This window comes from Bos grunniens, chromosome 6 (genome assembly GCF_055505025.1).
Source record: "Bos grunniens cultivar Pamir isolate PY7600 chromosome 6, Bosgru_T2T1.0, whole genome shotgun sequence".
NCBI lineage: Eukaryota > Metazoa > Chordata > Mammalia > Artiodactyla > Bovidae > Bos > Bos grunniens.
In genome coordinates, this window is record NC_141170.1 from 1336882 (window position 1) to 1355677 (window position 18796).

Here is an 18796-nt window from a genome sequence, read left to right on the forward strand (position 1 = left end):
AACCTTATGGCTTTTTGTTTTTATAAACCCGACTCTCTTCCCCAGAACACTCTTTAGGGGTTACCTGAATCTTTGTCTCTTGAATTGCAATTCTTAAGACCCCAAACAAACTTATTTGCAGCCTCTTGTGTTATTTTTTGGTTGACAGAGGTAGGTGTTACTTATTATCTGTATTTTACGGATGATGAAGCCGAGACACAAAGAGGTTAGTCATGAAGTCAAGTTCACACGGCTCTTCAGATCCAGTTCCTGGATGTGGCACAATCGCCTGCAGACGAAGCCCCCAGCCCGAGTGGAGCTGACGCACCCTGGACTCCTCCCCGCCAGTCCCAGCCTGTGCTCCCAGCACACCCCGCTCCCCGAGCAGCCTGCGCTCTGCCCACACTGGACTCTCCTTCTCCATCACCAGACTCCACCAAGCCCTCTCACACTCCAGGCCCCCTGCTCCAGTGCTCCTGGCCACATACCTGCTACAGCCAGGACCACGTTCGTGACACCGTAATTTACCTTACCCCCATTGAATCATGAGCTCCTTGATTATGGGATTCATGATAGCTGACATTTATCAAATACTTACCATGTGTGAATACCTCACTAAACACTCACAGGGATTGCTGCACTGAAACCTCATCATAATCCCATTAGGCAGGCACTAGATCCATTCTGGTGTAGGAATGACTACCTGCTCTGGTATTCTTGACTGGAAAATCCCACCATGAACAGAGAAGCGGGGAGGGCTACAGCCCACAGCGTCGCAAAGAATCGGACACGACAGCACAAGAGAGCACAGGCCCATTTTAGAGATAAGGAAACCGAGGCCTGGAAGGGTGAGACAATTTTTCCAGCTTTCCACAACTGAGAAGTGGCAATGCTGAGGTCTGAGACCCGATCTTGCTGCTGCCAGGACCCAAGGTGGTGTTGGAGAAGACTCTTGAGAGCCCCTTGGACTGCAAGGAGATCCAACCAGTCCATTCTAAAGGAGATCAGTCCTGGGTGTTCATTGGAAGGAATGATGATGAAGCTGAAACTCCAGTACTTTGGCCACCTCATGCCAAGAGTTGACTCATTGGAAAAGACCCTGATGCTGGGAGGGATTGGAGGCAAGAGGAGAAGGGGATGACAGAGGATGAGATGGCTGGATGGCATCACCGACTCAATGGACATGAGTTTGAGTGAACTCTGGGAGTTGGTGATGGACAGGGAGGCCTGGCGTGCTGCGATTCATGGGGTCACAAAGAGTCAGACGCAACTGAGCAACTGAACTGAACTGATGGTAACTGCTTATTAATACATCAACGAGGGTCTTTGGATGAGGCTGAGGAAGAAGGAAAGCTGGAGTCCAGTGAGCTCTGCTTACTCTGCAAGCAGGCATTTTTAGGCTTCTTGCACTTTCTGGTGTCCTTTCCCTTAGGCTTCCCTTGAAGAGGGCCACTGCCGACGGCAGAGCGTCAGGCCTTGGCTCTGCTGGGCCTGGAGCGGGTGTGAGGGAGAAGCAGCTGGGACTCCTGGAGTTCCCTCCCACTTCGGTGCTCTTGTAGCTGGAAACTCGGAAGTTCTCAGTGAGGCCACCTAACAACTATGATCTCTCCCACTAAAAGGCACAACCCTGCTGCGATTTCTAGCTTGAGACAGGACACACAACAAAAAGAGAGTATCTTCTGAGACAAGCTGGCTAAAACACAGTGTGTTTTCTACGTCAGTTTTGCCACATCTGCAAAACAAAAAGCAGAGGGAGGATCGAAGCTTAAGTGACCACCAGATGTTCAAGTGGAGAATGTGAAACAGGATACAAAATCCAGAATTCAGAAAAGGAAGTCCAAACATTAGAGCCCTGCTCTCACAGAGGTCTTCCACAGTAATAGACTGCCTGATTGTTCTTTCAAAAGAAAGTTATGTAAAAAGAAGGTTATGGGTTCTTGGGAGCACAGTGCTGTGTTGTCAGATGTCTGATTCTCACTGTGGTGTACATGCCTGACATTAAGCTTTTATTGCCGAGGCGTCTGTTTCAAGAGATGTCCATCCTTAATAGACGTGTTGCCAGCTGTGCTACTCAGCCGTGGGCAAAACCACCAGAGAAGGAGCCAGGGGAAGCTCCCTCTTCTAGAGTGAGTGGGTGAGCGTCAGTCGCTCAGCCGTGTCCGACTCTCTGCACCCCCATGGACTGTAGCCCGCCAGGCTCCTCTGTCCATGAGATTCTCCAGGCAAGAATACTGGAGTGTTCGCCATTCCCTTCTCCAGGGGATCTTCCTGATCCAGGGATGGGACCCAGGTCTCCTGCGCTGCAGGCAGAGTCCTTACCAGCTGAGCTGCCAGGTCTTTCCAGAAAGCCCTGGGTAAGCAGATAACTGACTTCGTGAGTGACACGGCTTCTCAACCTTCCTGTGCCCTACTTCCTGCTCTGATGCTTTAAGTTAGCCAATAAAGAGTGACTCCTCGAAACCCTAGACACCCCACCTTCAAACTCTAAAAAGGCAGAGCCCTAGGTCTATACATGCCCTTTCTTTCTTTCCCTATAACCCCTCTGTGAGGCCCTGGGCATGCCGTGTACCCTCCAGGACTTGTGAGTGATAAGTTCCATTCCTCAGATTCCCCAGCAGTTTTTGCTGACGTGTGCCCTGTGCAGGACTGGCCCCTGCAGAGGAAACGCCTGTGGGGGCTCGGTGCGAGGAATACGGGCTGGCCCAGTGCCTCAGGTGCTCCGACCTGAGGCGCACGATGACCCAAAACTCACCTGAGCCCGGTGAGCCCGACTCAGGCAGGGACGGCCGGGACCAGGTCCCCACCTTCTCACCCAGAGCCTCCCTGGATGCCTCTTCAGGGCACTGGCTTCAAGGAGCTCTCTCGGGGCACCTAGCTGACTTGGACTCAGAGAGCTAGGTGCACAGGCAGCGGATACCCCCACCGAAACCAGAAGTGAGTCAGGCTGACAATATGAGAAAGAAACGGTGATGAGGGGCACAGACTCCAGCCCACGAGGGGGCTTTTCAGGGCTGAGAAGGGGCAGCAGAGCATCCCTGCCTGTTCTGAAATTCTGAGACTCTAAGAAGGCAGATACAAGTGAGATGTTTCTTGCCTATTTTCACAAAGTGAAACTTTGAAATTAGTAATAGGTTGGTAGCATTGAGGACTATCTATTGCTTGAAGGCAGAGATTGCTTTCCAATGCTGTGAGTGAGTGAGCGAGTATCTTGAGGAGGTCAGCCAGGGCTCCAGCAGTGACGGTGGGTTTTTGCTCCTTAAAATGACGCTCTTCTTGCCGACTTCTCATTGCAATGTTGACTCAAATCCTGGAGCAGGCCCCTGTGGATGGTCCCACCATTTCAGAGCTCTTTGAGGGGAGAGGGCCAGTGTTTATAGAGGTTTCTGTCACTGAGATTCATTTCACTTTCATGTGCACTACAAACATTCTGAAACTTTAAATAACTGAACTTGGAGCTCGGGAAACCCAGTTAGGGTAAGGCGGGTGAGCCGGACTTAAGGAGATTAGTGGAGACGTCTTACTCGGCAAGCTGGTGCTGTGCCTCTTGCTCTTGGCCCCAGGCAGAGGAGCGCTCAGTTTTTATGTAGATACACTGATCACTGGGCATGTCCTCCGGAACACTGTCAGAGGCTGAGGCAGCCAGACCACCGCTGCCTTCCTCCGGATGTCTCCTCAGTAACATCACAATGCCTTTAACAGAGGAAACCAGAGCCTGTGAATACACAATAAAATAAAGTTACAAGATCAAGCATAAATTATGCATTTGTTCAAGAAAGATCGGTCATGTTTTATAATTAAGCAGAATTAAAAGGCTTAAAATTAAAATTAGTAAGTGAATACCTCCTTTAATGACAATTAAGGCCCAAACCCAAACCATCTCATTCTCTAAATCTGGTCTCCTCCCTATTCAACATCATAATGGAAGTCTTAGCTAATGCAATACAGCAGGAAAAAGAAATAAAAGATATATAAATTAGAAAGGAAGAGCTGTACCATCACCATTTACAGATAACATAAATATTTGTGTAGAAAACCCAAAGGAATCTACAAAATAAAACACCTCCTGGAAGGAATATGTGAGCCAAGCAAGGTTGCAGGATCCAAGGTCAAAACACAAAAATCAGTTATATTTCCGTACACTAACAATGGACATGTAAAAGTAAACGTTTTAAAAAAGGAATTACCATGTATAATAACTAGTCCCCAAGTTAAATACTTAGAAATCAATATAACATGAATAGGATCTGTGTACTAAAATCTATAAAATACTGATGAAAGAAATCAGAGAAGACCTACAAAAAGAGATACATACCATGCTTAACGACAATAAAACTCAATGTCAATTCTCTCAAGCTAAGTTGTAGAATCAAAAAGATCAATAAACCCCAAGTACAAGAAAACTACAGCAAGTCATACCATAATCAAACTGTTTAAAACCAGTGATATAGAGAAAACCTTAAAAGGGAAGGTGTTCTAGGGAAGGGGGAGGGGGGAGGGGGACACATTGCCTAGACAGAGACAAAGATAAGGGTGACGGCAGATTCCTTATGAGAAACAAAGCAAGTTAGGAGACAGTCGCATAACATTTTTAAACTATTGAAAGAAAAAAAACTATCAACTTACGATTCTTTATCCCATAAAAATGTCTTTCAGAAATGAGAGGTAAAGCAAGATCTATATACTACACTGAAAATTACAAAACACTGCTAAGAGAAATTGAACTTTTAAATAAATGGAAAGACACCCCCTGTTCATGAATCAGAAAATTCAACACTGCTTTCAAGATGGCAAAACTAAGCTAGGCTGGGACTTGGGTGCCTCTACCAGCACGCCTGCACCTGGACAAATGTCTCCTTGAGCAACAGGAAACAAAGAAACCATATGTCAGGGGTCCCCAACCCCCACGCCACCCGCTAGTACCGGTCCACGGCCTGTTAGGAGCGGGGCTGTGTGGCAGTAGGTGAGCAGCGGGCAGGTGAGCCGAGCTTCTTACGTATTTACAGCTGCTCCCCACTGCTCACATCACCTGAGCTCCACCTCCTGTCAGACCAGCAGTGGCATCAGACTCTCAGAGGGGCACGAAGTGCTCTGTGAACAGCGTGTGAGGGGTCTAGGCTGTGTGCTCTTAAGAAAATCTAATGTCTGATGATCTCATTCTGCATCATGCTGAGTTGTATAATTATCTCATTATATATCACAATGTAATAATAATAGAAATAAACACACACAATAAATGTAATGCACTTGACTCATCCTGAAACCATAACCCTGTCCCAGTCATGGAAAAATTGTCTTCTGTGAAACTGGTCCCTGGTGCCAAAAAGGCTGGGACTGCAGCTATAAGTGACTAAAATAACTGCGTGCATGGGCGAGTGGGGACGATTGTGAGCAACAGGATACAGATATGCCACAAACAACGGCCGCTTCTGATGTTCTGGGGGCAAAAGCAGGGCACTGCACACGACCCTGGACACAGCACCGCCAAGGAGGTGTGCAGGCCCCGAAGCCATGCCTCCTGCCCAGCCCACAAACCCACCGCCCACCGCTGCGCCACATAAGGGCCCAAGAAGGCCCTCTAGGGAGCAGGCAATGAAACCTGTTTCTTGTTCTTGCTCTCTTGTACTGCAGCACAAGCCCCAGCAAAGCCTTGCCTGAAATTCCCATCTGGCCTCTTATCATTTCTATTGGTTAAGAGTCCAAGGGCCCGGGTTGGGAGCATGATTTTGGCGACTCTGCTGGGACCCGTGGGTCTTCCTTCTTTCCTTGTCCCTCTGAGAGAGGATAGTGGTCCATTTGGTGGAGCTGGATGCAGCTGACGAGCAGCCACCTGAATCTCTGCTCAGGGTCACAGTGCTTGGCAAGTCTGCCTTCATTGCCCCGGGGCCTCACTGTGCTCACTCACGCAGCTTCCCCTCCCCTTTCCCTCTTCTGGTATCGCCCACTCTCTACTTCTTCCTTCTCTGTCCTCTCCCACGCTCTGTCACACCCTTCTGAGAAGGTGAACATCAGGCAAATACAGCCTAACTCCTCTCAGCTAGTGAAGCCACGCTCCCACAGGCTGACCCTGGTTTGCCCTGACAGGAGACAAGAGGTGGGAGAGGCTGGCCTCCTACCATGAAGACCTTGGTCCATTGGGGTTTCCTTGAGAGGAGATTTCTGAGAGTGATAGAGGTTCAAGCCTCATATGATGTAGTGGCTGGAAGCCTGGTCATCGCAGACTTCTCGGCTTCTTTATCCTGGGTTAAAGTCCCAGTTGCGGGTTCGAGACCCACTGGCATGATCACCCCGATGAGTGGTGGACAGAGTGCCTGCCTCCACTGGCCCTTGTGGAAGAGCACAGCCGACTGGACTGCCTGAACAGATGCCCACAGAGGGGTGGGCTGGAACAGCAGCTCTCCTAGTTATTTCTCCTTACATTGTCCATCCGCACCTCTACCCCCAAGGCACTGGCTGGGGTGAACTTCACACTACCTCTGAGTATTTCTCTGTTCTGTGTTTTCAACCGTGGAGAAGAGTTCCGAGATCTCCTCTGTCATCTCATCTTTGGTTTTGTTGTGCCAGGTCTCGAGGATTCATCCAGCCTCAGGATCTCTAGGCATTAACCATCAGATTTATATGTAAACATGGGAAATGCCCCCCAAAGATTCTTCTCTGGGTTACATTCTTAAAGATTGGGGACAGTTGAAATTAGATAGTTTAAAAATCATCTTCTTTTGCAACACAGCTGGTTGCAATAGGCCTTGGCTAATCAGAAGAAGAAGCCACAGATTGGACCCCTTAACTTTAACACCAGTTTACAACTGGACGAAAATACTGTAAGGAGTGCCCAAAAAGGGGAGAGGTCCCTCACGTGCAGGGCCTTGTGAAACTACATCCAGACCATGGTTGGAGGGATCCCTGCAGGGTGCTCAGCCTCTATTTCTGCTTTGCCCCCAAAAGATTGACAGACTTTCTCACAGATCCCCTCTTTCAACTGCCAACTCGTCACTGGCATGAGGGTCCTTTCTCACGTCCCCACTTCTTCCCCTTCAGTACCACCTTCAGCCCGTGGCCTCTGCCTTACCCCTTTGACCCAGGGACCCTGAAACCAGAGCCCAGTGCTGTCCCCAGTGGGGCTCTGATGAGATTCAAAATTAGCCCCACTTTCATACCATAAGGCTTCTACCCCCTCCAGGAAGTAGCTGACAGAAGGGAGAATTACTAGAGTGCATGTCTCCTTCTGATGGGGGACATAGGAATCTGTAAGGAGAGACTTGGCACATTCTCAGACAACCCTGATGAGTTTAGAGGTGAATTTGCCATGCTGGGTTAACATTCTCCCTGACCTGGCAGAAATCATAGTTATTCCCGCCCACTGTTGCACCCCAGATGAGAAGGAGTGCATACTAAGAAAGGCCAGGGAACACACAGACAGCCTAGTGGCCACCAGTGACGCAGTCCCAGAACAGGACTCCCGCTGAGACTATAAGGATCATGTAGGCCAGGCCAGGATAAGACATTATACTACTTGTTCATTAGAAGGAATGAAAAGGTGTATGATGAAGCCTGCAAATTATGATAAGGTCTGAGAGGTTACACAGGAAAAAGATAAAAGCTTAGCAATCTTCCTGAGCTGGGTGACAGGCATTCAGGAAGTACACCAATATAGACCCAGAGTCTGCAGAAGGGAGGCCGCTATTGGCCATGCATTTTATCACTCAGCATGCTCCGGATATCAGGAGGAAATTACAAAAGCTTGAGGCTGGGCCCCAAACCCCATTGTCAACCTTGGCAGAGGAGGCCTTCAAGGTCTATAACAATTGGGACATGGCAGAGGAAGCCAACAAGGACGGGAGACTAATAAAGAAACTCAGCTCCTAGCTGCCTCGATCCACCTACCATCTCAAGAGGACCCTAGACAGCTGTGAAGACCAGAGCAGCAGCCCAGGAATCACCTGGGCAGGAATCAGCGCGTGCCCTTCCCCAGCACCAGAATGGGGCACTGGAAAGGGAAGGTCCTGGGCGCCCTCCGTGGAAAGCCCGAGGACAACCCCTGCTGGCCCCAGGTCTCGGTGACGCGGAGTCTCCTGGATGCTCTAGAGACTCACATACACTTGCTGGTGGGGACTGGGTGCCAGCCTGCCTCGGGATCCTGTTCAATCCATCCTCATCACTCCAGTGGAGCCTCGGGTCATCCAGGGTGCGGCATGTAGAACTAAACGTCTAGCAGACACTGGAGCGGGCTGCTCTGCTCTGCTCTGACCTGGCCAGCTGGCCGGGCTCCGGCTGTGGCTGTCCTGTGACGGGAGCTGACGGATGGCCAAAGGTGAGGCGGCTCAGGTCTCCCCGTGCCCTGGAGTCAGAGTCAGGTCTGTTGTCACTCACTCCTTTTTGTACAGGCAGGAATGTCTTGTCCCCCCCCCCCCCCCCCCCCGTGGAAGAGACTCACTAAATAAACTAGGAACTAGTATATTTTTAGGACAGAATGAAGTCCAGGAAGATAGAGAATTCAAACAGAATGCATCTCTTGGTAGCCCCAGATGACCTGCCTGCTGGTCATCAAAATATTCCCTAGGAAATTAAGGAACAGGAGAACTCTGTGGTATGGGATACTTCAGTGCCAGGAAGGGTAAGCCCTGATAGAAGTAAGATTAAATCCTAGGGAAAGATACCAGGAAGAGACAATATCCTTTGAAGCCTAAGCTCCTGAGGGTGATAAAACAGCTGCTCACCAAATTCCTAACACACAGACTCATTAGGCCCTGCCAATCTCCTTGCAATACTCTGATACTCACCGTCCAGAGGCCTAACAGGGAGCATTGCTTTGTGAAAGACTTAAGAGCAGAGGACTAGACAGTCAGTTCAGTTCAGTCGCTCAGTTGTGTCCGACTCTGCGACCCCATGAATCGCAGCACGCCAGGCCTCCCTGTCCGTCACCAACTCCCAGAGTTCACTCAGACTCACGTCCATCGAGTTAGTGATGCCATCCAGCCATCTCATCCTCTGCCGTCCCCTTCTCCTCCTGCCCCCAATCCCTCCCAGCATCAGAGTCTTTTCCAATGAGTCAACTCTTCACATGAGGTGCCCAAAGTACTGCAGTTTCAGCTTTACCATCATTCCTTCCAAAGAAATCCCAGGGCTGATCTCCTTCAGAATGGACTGGTTGGATCTCCTTGCAGTCCAAGGGACTCTCAAGAGTCTTCTCCAACACCACAGTTCAAAAGCATCAATTCTTCAGCGCTCAGCTTTCCTCACAGTCCAACTCTCACATCCATACATGACCACTGGAAAAACCATAGCCTTGACTAGACGGACCTTTGTTGACAAAGTAACGTCTCTGCTTTTGAATATGTATGTAGGTTGGTCATAACTTTTCTTCCAAGGAGTAAGCGTCTTTTAATTTCATGGCTGCAGTCACCATCTGCAGTGATTTTGGAGCCCAAAAAAATAAAGTCTGACACTGTTTCCACTGTTTCCCCATCTATTTCCCATGAAGTGATGGGACCGGATGCCATGACTAGACAGTCACCCCTATTTAATCAGTAGTACCAAACCCACACACCCTCCTCACCCAAGTGCCCGGGAGTGCTCAGTATTCCTCTGTTCTGGACTCCAAAGACGCATTCTTCTGTATCCGCTACATCCAGGCTCTCAATGCCCTTTTGCTTTTGAACAGAGGGGCCTGACCCTCTGGAAGCAACTCAGTATACTTGAACAGTGCTTCTGCAGGGTTTTCAGAATGGCCTCCATTTTTTAAGAAACGAGTTAGCAAAAGAACTGAGGGAACTAGGCCTGAAAAATGGAACTCCATCACGATATATTGAAGACAAATATGTAAGCACTGAGATAAAGCAAGACTCAGATCAGAATACTGCTAAGATCCTAATCTTCTGGCAGAAACGGGAGACAACGTTTCCCCGATGAAGGCTCAGATTCCACAACCATGGGTTCAGCAGGAGCGCGAGCCCGGGGTGTGGACTGAAAGACAGCAATGAGCGCGTTACCGTCTCCAACCACAGACAGCCGACTCCAAGGCTGTCTCAGGATGGCTGGGTTCTGTCGCATCTGGACTCCAAATTGTGACTTTATAGCAAACCCCTATATGAAGCTCTGAAGGGGGAACCCTGGGCCAGTCTGCTCCCTACTGCACTCCTCAGGGTCCATGTAGCCCCCAGGAGTAATCTGAGGCTTAGCCCATGTGAGTGACCTAGGGAAGGCATTTTCTTACTTCTGACATTCTACCAGATGAGGCAGTGAGCCAGACCCTGCGATACGCTCCTAGTCTAGGCCAAGTTCAGAAGGCACTGTAGGACTATGCCAAGACACTGGAAGCTCCCACTAAAACCCAGCAGAAGGGGCGGCCCCTCCACAAAGGAACCCTGGTGACCAGGGCTGTGTGCTCGCAGTGCAGGGGGCCCGGGTTCAGTCCCCGGTCAGGGAACTAGACCCACACGCTGCAGCTCGGAGCTCTCACACACTGCAACAAAGACCAGAGATCCTGTGGGCCGCAGCTAAGACTTGGCACAGCCAAATAAATAACCTTTTAATACATAGTTTTTAAAAAGATACTGACGCACACAAAAAATACCCCAATCTAGAAGGAGGCATCCCCCTAAAACTAACCCTTGCTGCAGTGGACGGGCCCCAGCAGAGTAAGGCTAGCCCCCGCTGCTGTAAAACTGCAAAGGGTACCTAGCTGGGTACATTTGTCCAGACCGGAGCTCTTCCCTCCCCAAAGCCCACAGGTCGCAAGGGAGGAGCAATACGCCTGTACGCCAGTGGAGGACCTGAGACGTGGTCAAAGACAAGCACCACCAACAGACGAGCAGAGAGCGGCGTGGTGGGCCGGACTCCCACTGGCTATGTTTTCGCCATATCCTTGCTTGCGTTCTGCCAGTTTGCTCAGCCACCCCAGCCAGGGGGGCAGCTCTGCTGTCTTGGAGGGGTCAGGGAAATACTCTACCATAAGAACGCTTCTGATATTCTATTTGCCACCTAGTCCCCGTGCCTAGGGAACAATGGCTGGAGAACTCACTTGTCAATATCGCCAGAACCATATCATGAGGGGAACGCTGAGGAGAATGCTGGACATGACATCAACACCCCCAGCTGGCCCCCACCCCGCCCCTCGCACTCCCTCTGAACCTGTCAGTTCTGCTACGAATTAACAGTCTGGGTCGGGAGGACTGCCACGCCCTTGGCCTCTGCTGGTCACACTTCTGCCTTCTGGCAGTCTGTTCCACTGCTGTTACCTGACTCCCCCACACAATTGGACGGGAGATGTGGGGTGCACTGGATTAAACTGCATAAACGGCACTTGCTTCTCATGCCTCAGGAAGCCTGCCCTGCCCCCAGGGAGGACCTCCCCCCCCAAGGCAGGACCGCACCAGACACCCTGCCTCTCACCCAGGAAGGAGCTGCACGTGCAACCTTGCCCACGGGGGCCTGTTTCAAAGTGTAGCCCCAGCTCCCTAAACAGCACGGAAGGGGAATGTGATGGTGGGACGGAAACGTGCCATCCACCCGTCCATCGATTCAACCCGCCTGTGGGGTACGGACCAAACGGGGGTCTGGCCTGTCACTGCGGCCACTGACCAGGCCAGCAAGGTGACACACGAGCATCTGGTTAGGGCCACCGTGAGGCTACACAATCTAAATCCCCAACATAATGGTCCTCTGGCCCCAACCACGCACGCACTAGCAATAGCGGTGTCCTTCAGGGACTGTCCGCTCTTAACTAGTCAGACAGACATTCTGATCTGAGCCCCTGATGGCTTTGTTTTCCTCTGCAGACACCCAAACCACCACATGCTGCAGAGTTATGGCCAGATCCCATCCTTTTCCAACAGAACTATAGCCTACAAGTGCACTGATAATGTCCACTTCATAGGGGAATACACAACACGAATCACAGGAATGAGAGGAATTTTCACTCGCAGTGGGACTCGCCCAGGTCATCACTGAACCCGGAGTGCACTAGGAATGGGCTCAGCCAACCGGGCGACCAGCAGCCCTGTAGAGGGGTGCTCCACCTCTCAGGAAGTAACTTCAGGAATCTCACCAAGCAGCCTGCTTATGTAATGGAACAGATGGGGCAAGACTTAACAGACCCTAAGACCTCTGTTTCTTCTTTGGCTCATGTCATTGATAACCACGGAGCTCCTGGTTACCTTCCAGCAAACCAAGGCGGTTTGTGCGTAACCAATACTTCTTGACGCACCTGGATCAATGCTAGAGGACAGGGACAGGTTAATATTCAGGAGACATACACCCAAGCAGAGTGGCTTCACAGTCTGGGTAGGGGCAACACTGCCTCCACTGTCTGGTCAAGAGCCAACCTGGTGACTTGGCTCCTGCCCTTGCTAAGCCCTTTAGTGGCTGTCGTCATTATTCTCCCTTTTGGCCCTGTTTAACCTTTAGGTCAAGTGTGTGTCTTCCAGGCTCTAACATCTTCAGGTAAGGCCTGATGGCTCAAGGGCTTCAATCCATTCCCAGTGGGTGACCCAGGTCCCTGCTGGTCCTTGGAACACTCAGTGAGGGACTTCTACACCTCTCGAGAGGGGTAGGGTCTGTGGCCCCAGTTCAGCAGGAAGTACCTCCAGAAGAAGAGACCTTTGGCCCTTTAACCCTTAAGAAGGGTGTAGAATCCCTCAGAGGGGAAAGAGTGCTGCCCCTGGACAAAGTCTCCTCAAGCAACAGGACATGAAGAAACTATAAGCGACTAAAAATAACTGCTCGCGTGGTCAAGTTGGGACAATTGCGAGCAATTGGATACAAATGGGCCAGAATCAAACTGCCATTTCTGAGGTGCTGGGAGCAAAAGCAGGGTACTGCATGTGATCCCTGCACATGGCCCCAGCAAGGGGTGGACAGACCCCCTAAGCAACATCTCCTGCCCAACCCACAGGATCTGCCCCATTGTTACCACATTGGAGGGCCCAGGCAGCTTCTCTCGGAGGGTGAGTCAGGGGGCCTGTCTCTCGTTCTTGCCCCCGTGCACCACAGCAAAGCCCAGTACAGCCTGAGGCCCTCGTCTGGCCTCTTAGCAGCATCTACTGCTGGAAGAGCCCAAGGGCCTGGGTCGGCAACAAAGCTGTCAGGATTAACCCGCAGGTTCAAAGCAATGGGCATCACGGTTCCACCTGGGTGTTTGAATACACTGACAAGCTGACCCTAAAATTTGTATGGAAATGCAAAGGACCCGGAACACTCAAAACAATCTTGAAAAAGATAACGTAAGAAGAAACACTTCCTAATTTCAAAACTTATTATAAATCTAAAATAATCGAGACAGTGTTGGACTGGCATACAAATAGACATATAGATCAACTTTTAAAGAACTGAATGTCCAGAAGTAAACCCTAACATTTGCAATCTATTGAGTTTCTATTAAAGTGCCCCCAAAATTCAGCAAATAGTGCTGGGAAAACTAGGTATCAACATGCAAGAGGGTGGATTTATGCCCGTATCTCACAGCACACACAAAAATTAACTCAAACTGGATCACAGGTTTAAATGTAAGAGCTCAAATTAAATTCTTAGAAGCAAATAGGGTAAAGCATTCATGACCTGGGACAGGCAAAGCATTCTTAGATATACCAACAAAAGCACAAGCAATGTAAGAAATACTTGATAAACTGGAATTAATGAAACTAAAAAACCTTTTGTGTTTTAAAAACACCATCAAGGGACTTCCCTGCGGGTCCAGTGGTTAAGAATCTGCTGGCCAATGCAGGGGACAGGGGTTTGATCCCTGGTCCAGGAAGATCCCACATTCCGAGAAGCAACTAAGTCCTCGAGCCACAGCTACCGAAGCCCGTGAGTCTAGAGCCTGTGCTCCATGACAAGAAGCCCTCAGACCTCAAAGAAGAGGAGCCCCTGCTCACCGCAACGAGAGAAAGCCTAGTGCAGCGATGAAGAGCCAACACAGCCAAAAATAATAAATAAAGTTAAAAAAAACACACACCACAAAAAAGTCATCAAGAAATTGTTAAAAACAAGCCACAGATTTGGAGAATTACAAATCATATATCTGACAAGAGACTAGTATCAGAATATATAAAGAAATCTTACGGGTCCAAAATAAAACACAAATAACCCAATTTAAAACATGAGCAATAGACCTGATCTGTCATTTCACCAAAGAATCATGCAAACGGACAGTCAGCACATGAGAAGTTGCTCAGTGTCACCAGTCATGAGGGAAGTGCAGTTTAAAACCGCAGTGAGGGACTTCCCCGGTGGGCCACTGGTTAAGAATCTGTCTTGCAATGCAGGAGACTCAGTTCGGTCCTTGGTCCGGGAACTAAGGTCCCACGTGCCGCCGCAGAGCAACGAAGCGTGCACTCAACGACTACGGAGCCCACACGCCTCGACTCGGGAGCCCATGCGTCGCAACGAGAGATCCCGAATGACGCAACAAAGAAAGACCGCTCGTGCCACAGCGAAGACTCGGTGCGGCCGAGCACATACCTAAGTGAGCGAGTATTTTAACACGCAGCGAAACACCGCTTCACACACACAAACATGGCTGAACTGTGAAAAGACAGACAAGCACTGACAGACGGCGGAGAGTTGGGGCCTCACGCACTGCTGGTGGGGCGTAAGTGGCGCAAGGAGTCTGGAAAGCACTGGGCAGGGCTTACACACCTCGTGAGAGCCACGCGCTGCCACTCACCACTGGCAGAGGGGAGGTTTACAACCTTATTTCTAGCTCTCCCGTCAGAATCCGACACTAAGAAAACGGGTTTGTTTCACGCTGCCTACAAAACAGAAACAAACACGAACCAACAGCGTTTACTAACCTGGTCAGCTCTCAGCTGGGTGGAGCCATCCTTATACATCAGAGTTACCACCAGGGTGGCTGCCTGTTTGAGCATTTCAATCAGCTGGCTTTGCTCCAAAGCATCCAAATGTCTAATGTCACAAAAGTCCGTTTTGAATGCCTTTGCGTGCCTGGAATTGAGGTAGGTTTCGACCTCACCAGCACCTTCTTCCAGGATCACAAGTGTACTTGTTTTTGCTGATGACCTACTGCATGAGACGTGGTTTCCTGTAAGATTCACGCTTTCTCTGTTGTTTTCCTTTGGGAGGTGTTTTCTTTTACGTTCCATTTTCCGTAGAACTGAAGCCTGTTGGTCACACTGTGGGACTGAACACCGTGAAGGAGCCAAAGAGCTAATACCCTTCTGGCTTTGGTCAGCAGACAGCTGATCTGTGACTCTGATACCAGAGGACTGAGGACAGAACTTGATGGAAACTCCTGACGGCTGGCTCGTAAGCAAATTAAGATTCTATAAAAAAATGGAAAATATTTCACAGGATATGGATTTGTAAGACAAGTCTATATATAAACCAAAGTAAAATCTGATAAAACCCATTTAAGGTAAAGCGGGGACATGGCTTCACATCAACTGTGATCCAACTTCCTAATGAACTGTGGAGAGTCTCCCTGAGCAGTGGTTCTTCTCAACCCAGGCAGGAGTGCCTGGCTGCACCCTGGGCTGGAAAAGACAGGAGCTAGTGGAGAAGAGACTTAGCAGCAGCAGCAGCAGTGGAGAAGGCCTCCCACCTCAGCCCCGCCCGCGTGTAACAGGAGATGCTGTGGAGGGGGATGTGCTGTACATGTGTACAAGACTGAGGATGAACCACTGACAGTTTCCAAGCAAAGGCCATTTATAGAGAAAATACAATCACCACAGCTCTACCTACTCAACTTTTAAAAAAATTACAGCTCAGCAGCAACATTCTTCCTGTTTCAATCTTGTGACATGGAATACTCATTCGTCGATTCACAGACTCGCACACGAATGTGACCAAACTCCAGGAGACAGTGAGGGGAAGGGGAGTCTGGCTTGCTGCAGTCCACGGGGTGGCAAAGAGTTGGACTCGACTTAGGGACCGAACAGTAACAACCACTACAGTCTGAACTGCTGTGCCACCTCCTCCACTGAGTCACAGCTCAGGCCTTTGGTAACGAGACGTCTTCTCATCTCTCCTCCAAGCTCACCACACACCTCACCCACTGGGAACTGCTGCTGCTGTTCTTTAGGCAAACTCTCTGTGACTCTGTGGACTGTGGCCCACAGGCTCCCCAGTCTGTGGGGTGTCCCAGGCAAGAATACTGGAGTGGGCTGCCATTTCTTTCTCCAGGGGATCTTGCCAACCCAAGGATCAAACCTGTGTCTCCTGCTTGGCAGGTGGATTCTTCACCACTGAACCACCTGAGAAGCCCCACTGTAAAATTTATATCCTTCTTTTCCAAACTTCTCTTTACTTTCACTACCCCAAAGCTCCAACTCATCTTCCCTTAACCTAAAAAATTATCCCAAAGTCCTTTCCCACACTCTAAAAGTGAGGATATTGAGACAGACCATTTCCTAGACCTCAACTCGGAATGTTCACACTTCAGAAAGGTGTCCCAGATTCCTCTCCCACCACCAGAGAAAAGCAGCACGAGCCAGCACAAACACTGGGTTAGCCGTCTCCCCTCCGGACTCCAGAGCACTCAGCCCTGACTCCTGTTGTGACACTAATTCACCGAGTCATAGAGAAATACTATGCTTCTCTTTCTCGTCCCCTCATACAAGTAAACTGTAAGCTCCTGGAGAAGAACTTCTTTTATTTTTTAACCATTGTATCCACAGTGCCCAGCATATGGTTGACACTTGATAAATATTTGTTGAAAAAGTGAAAGCTATCTGTTTAGAATTACTCGTATCTGCAAAGATTCACCTTTTTTTCCAGTGATTGATCCTTTCCATCTTCAAGTAGTACTGAATATTTAACACTGGATTTGCCTACCACATCTGCAGCTTTGAAAGACACAGAAAGGAAACACGAGAAAGGAAACATTAAAATCTAAGTCATATAATTAATTAAACATTGAAAATAGCCTCTATAATCATTTACTCATCATTTACTTAACTAAAACAATGTAATAAAATTTACAAACAAAATGCATACTACCATTGCAGTAAACATTTATGCAAAATGTCTTCAAGTTAACTGGAGACAGATCTATGTAATCATGAAATGTTTACTAAAAAAGTATTACTTGGTATTAGCATTTGAATACTTGATTTTGAAAAGCCAAGTTAAGTATTTTACAGAAAGCTTGCAAGTATTAAAAGTTTGAAGAAATTCTTAGATGGAATAATTTTGTAACAGAACATTAGAGATTCAGTAAAACATATAAACTTCTCATTTAGAGTTTAACAAGCTTGGGCTGGACAGGAAGTGATGGAACTGGGTTCAATCCCAGACAACATAACTCAAGTATCTATAACAATAATAATAACCAAGAAATACAAATGGGGGAAATCTTTCATTTACAATAGAGAAAAGTTATACTTACAATTAATTTAATAAGAAAGGCACAAGACACTCAATGATGAAAACGTAAAATCTTATAAAATGGCATAAATCATGATCTATACAAGTGGAAAAACACAGCATTGAGATAGGAACAAAATATTTAATTCTCCCAAATATAAATTTAATGCAATTCCCATTAGAGGCCCTACAGGGCTCTTTTAATTGGAAAAAAAAAAAAAAACTTCAAAGTACATAGGAAATTTAAATGTCTGAAAACAGAGAAGAAAGGTAAGTTGCTTTGTTTGTTTGTTTTTTGAGGGGGGGTTGGCCATGCCGTGCAGCATATGAGATCTTACTTCTCTGACCAGGGATTGAACCCATGTCCCCTGCACTGGAAGGCAGAGACTTAATCACTGGACCATCAGGGAAGTCCCAGAAGTTCAGTTGAATTGCTCAGTCGTGTCTGACTCTTTGCGACCCCATGGACTGCAGCATGTCAGGCTTCCCTGTCCATCACCAACTCCCGGAGCTTGCTCAAACTCATGTTTATCAAGTCAGTGATGCCATCCAACCATCTTATACTCTGCCATTCCCTTCTCCTCCTGCCTTCAATCTTTCCCATCATGAGGATCTTTTCTAAGGAGTCAGTTCTTCCTATCAGGTGGCCAAAGTATTGGAGCTTCAGATTCAGCATGAGTCCTTCCAATGAATATTCAGGACTGATTTCCTTTAGGATTGACAGATTGGATCTCCTTGCAGTCCAAGGGACTCTCAAGAGTCTTCTCCAATGCCACAGTTCAAACGCATCAACTCTCTTGCTTTTTCGATGATCTAGCGGATGTTGGCAATTTGATCTCTGGTTCCTCTGCCTTTTCTAAATCCAGCTTGAACATCTGGAAATTCTCGGTTCATGTACTGTTGAAGCCTCGCTTGGAGAATTTTGAGCATCACCTTGCTAGCGTGTGAGATGAGTGCAAGTGTGCACTAGTTTGAGCATTCTTTGGCATTGCCTTTCTTTGGGATTGGAATGAAAACTGAGCTTTTCCAGTCCTGTGGCCACTGCTGAGGTTTCCAAATTTGCTGGCATATTGAGTGTAGCACTCTAACAGCGTCATCTTTTAGGATTTGAAATAGCTCAACTGGAATTCCATCACCTCCACTAGCTTTGTTCGTAGTGATGCTTCTGAAGGTTCACTTGTCTTCTCATTCCAGGATGTCTGGCTCTAGGTGAGTGATCACACCATCGTGATGATCTGGGTCGTGAAGATCTTTTTTGTTGAGTTCTTCTGTGTATTGTTGTCACCTCTTCTTAATATCTTCTGCTTCTGTTAGATCTATACCATTTCTGTTCTTAATTGTGTCCATCTTTGGATGAAATATTCCCTTGGTATCTCTAATTTTCTTGAAGAGATCTCTAGTCTTTCCCATTCTATTGTTTTCCTCTATTTCTTTGCATTGATCACTGACGAAGACTTTCTTATATCTCCTTGCTATTCTTTGGAACTCTGCATTAAAACGGGTG

General features: G+C 48.4%; 1 protein-coding gene across 8 annotated transcripts in view; it reads right to left on the bottom strand.

The window, feature by feature from the left end:
* Nucleotides 1-18796, bottom strand: part of POLN (DNA polymerase nu) — a 151473-nt gene that overhangs the window by 114753 nt on the left and 17924 nt on the right. For 6 of the 8 annotated variants that reach the window (XR_015165065.1, XM_086404510.1, XM_086404511.1 and 3 more), the window contains exons 3-5: nt 16693-16772; nt 14763-15251; nt 3501-3691 (exon numbers count right to left, since the gene is read on the bottom strand). Coding sequence is in view for 6 of the 8 variants with exons in the window: in XM_086404510.1 (XP_086260636.1) it covers nt 3501-3691; nt 14763-15251; nt 16693-16772 (760 nt within the window). In the remaining 2 variants the exon portion in view is untranslated. Of the gene's footprint in view, nt 1-2731; nt 3692-14762; nt 15252-16692; nt 16773-18796 lie in introns of all 8 variants that reach the window. The other 2 variants (XM_086404516.1, XM_086404512.1) reach the window with 2 other exon arrangements.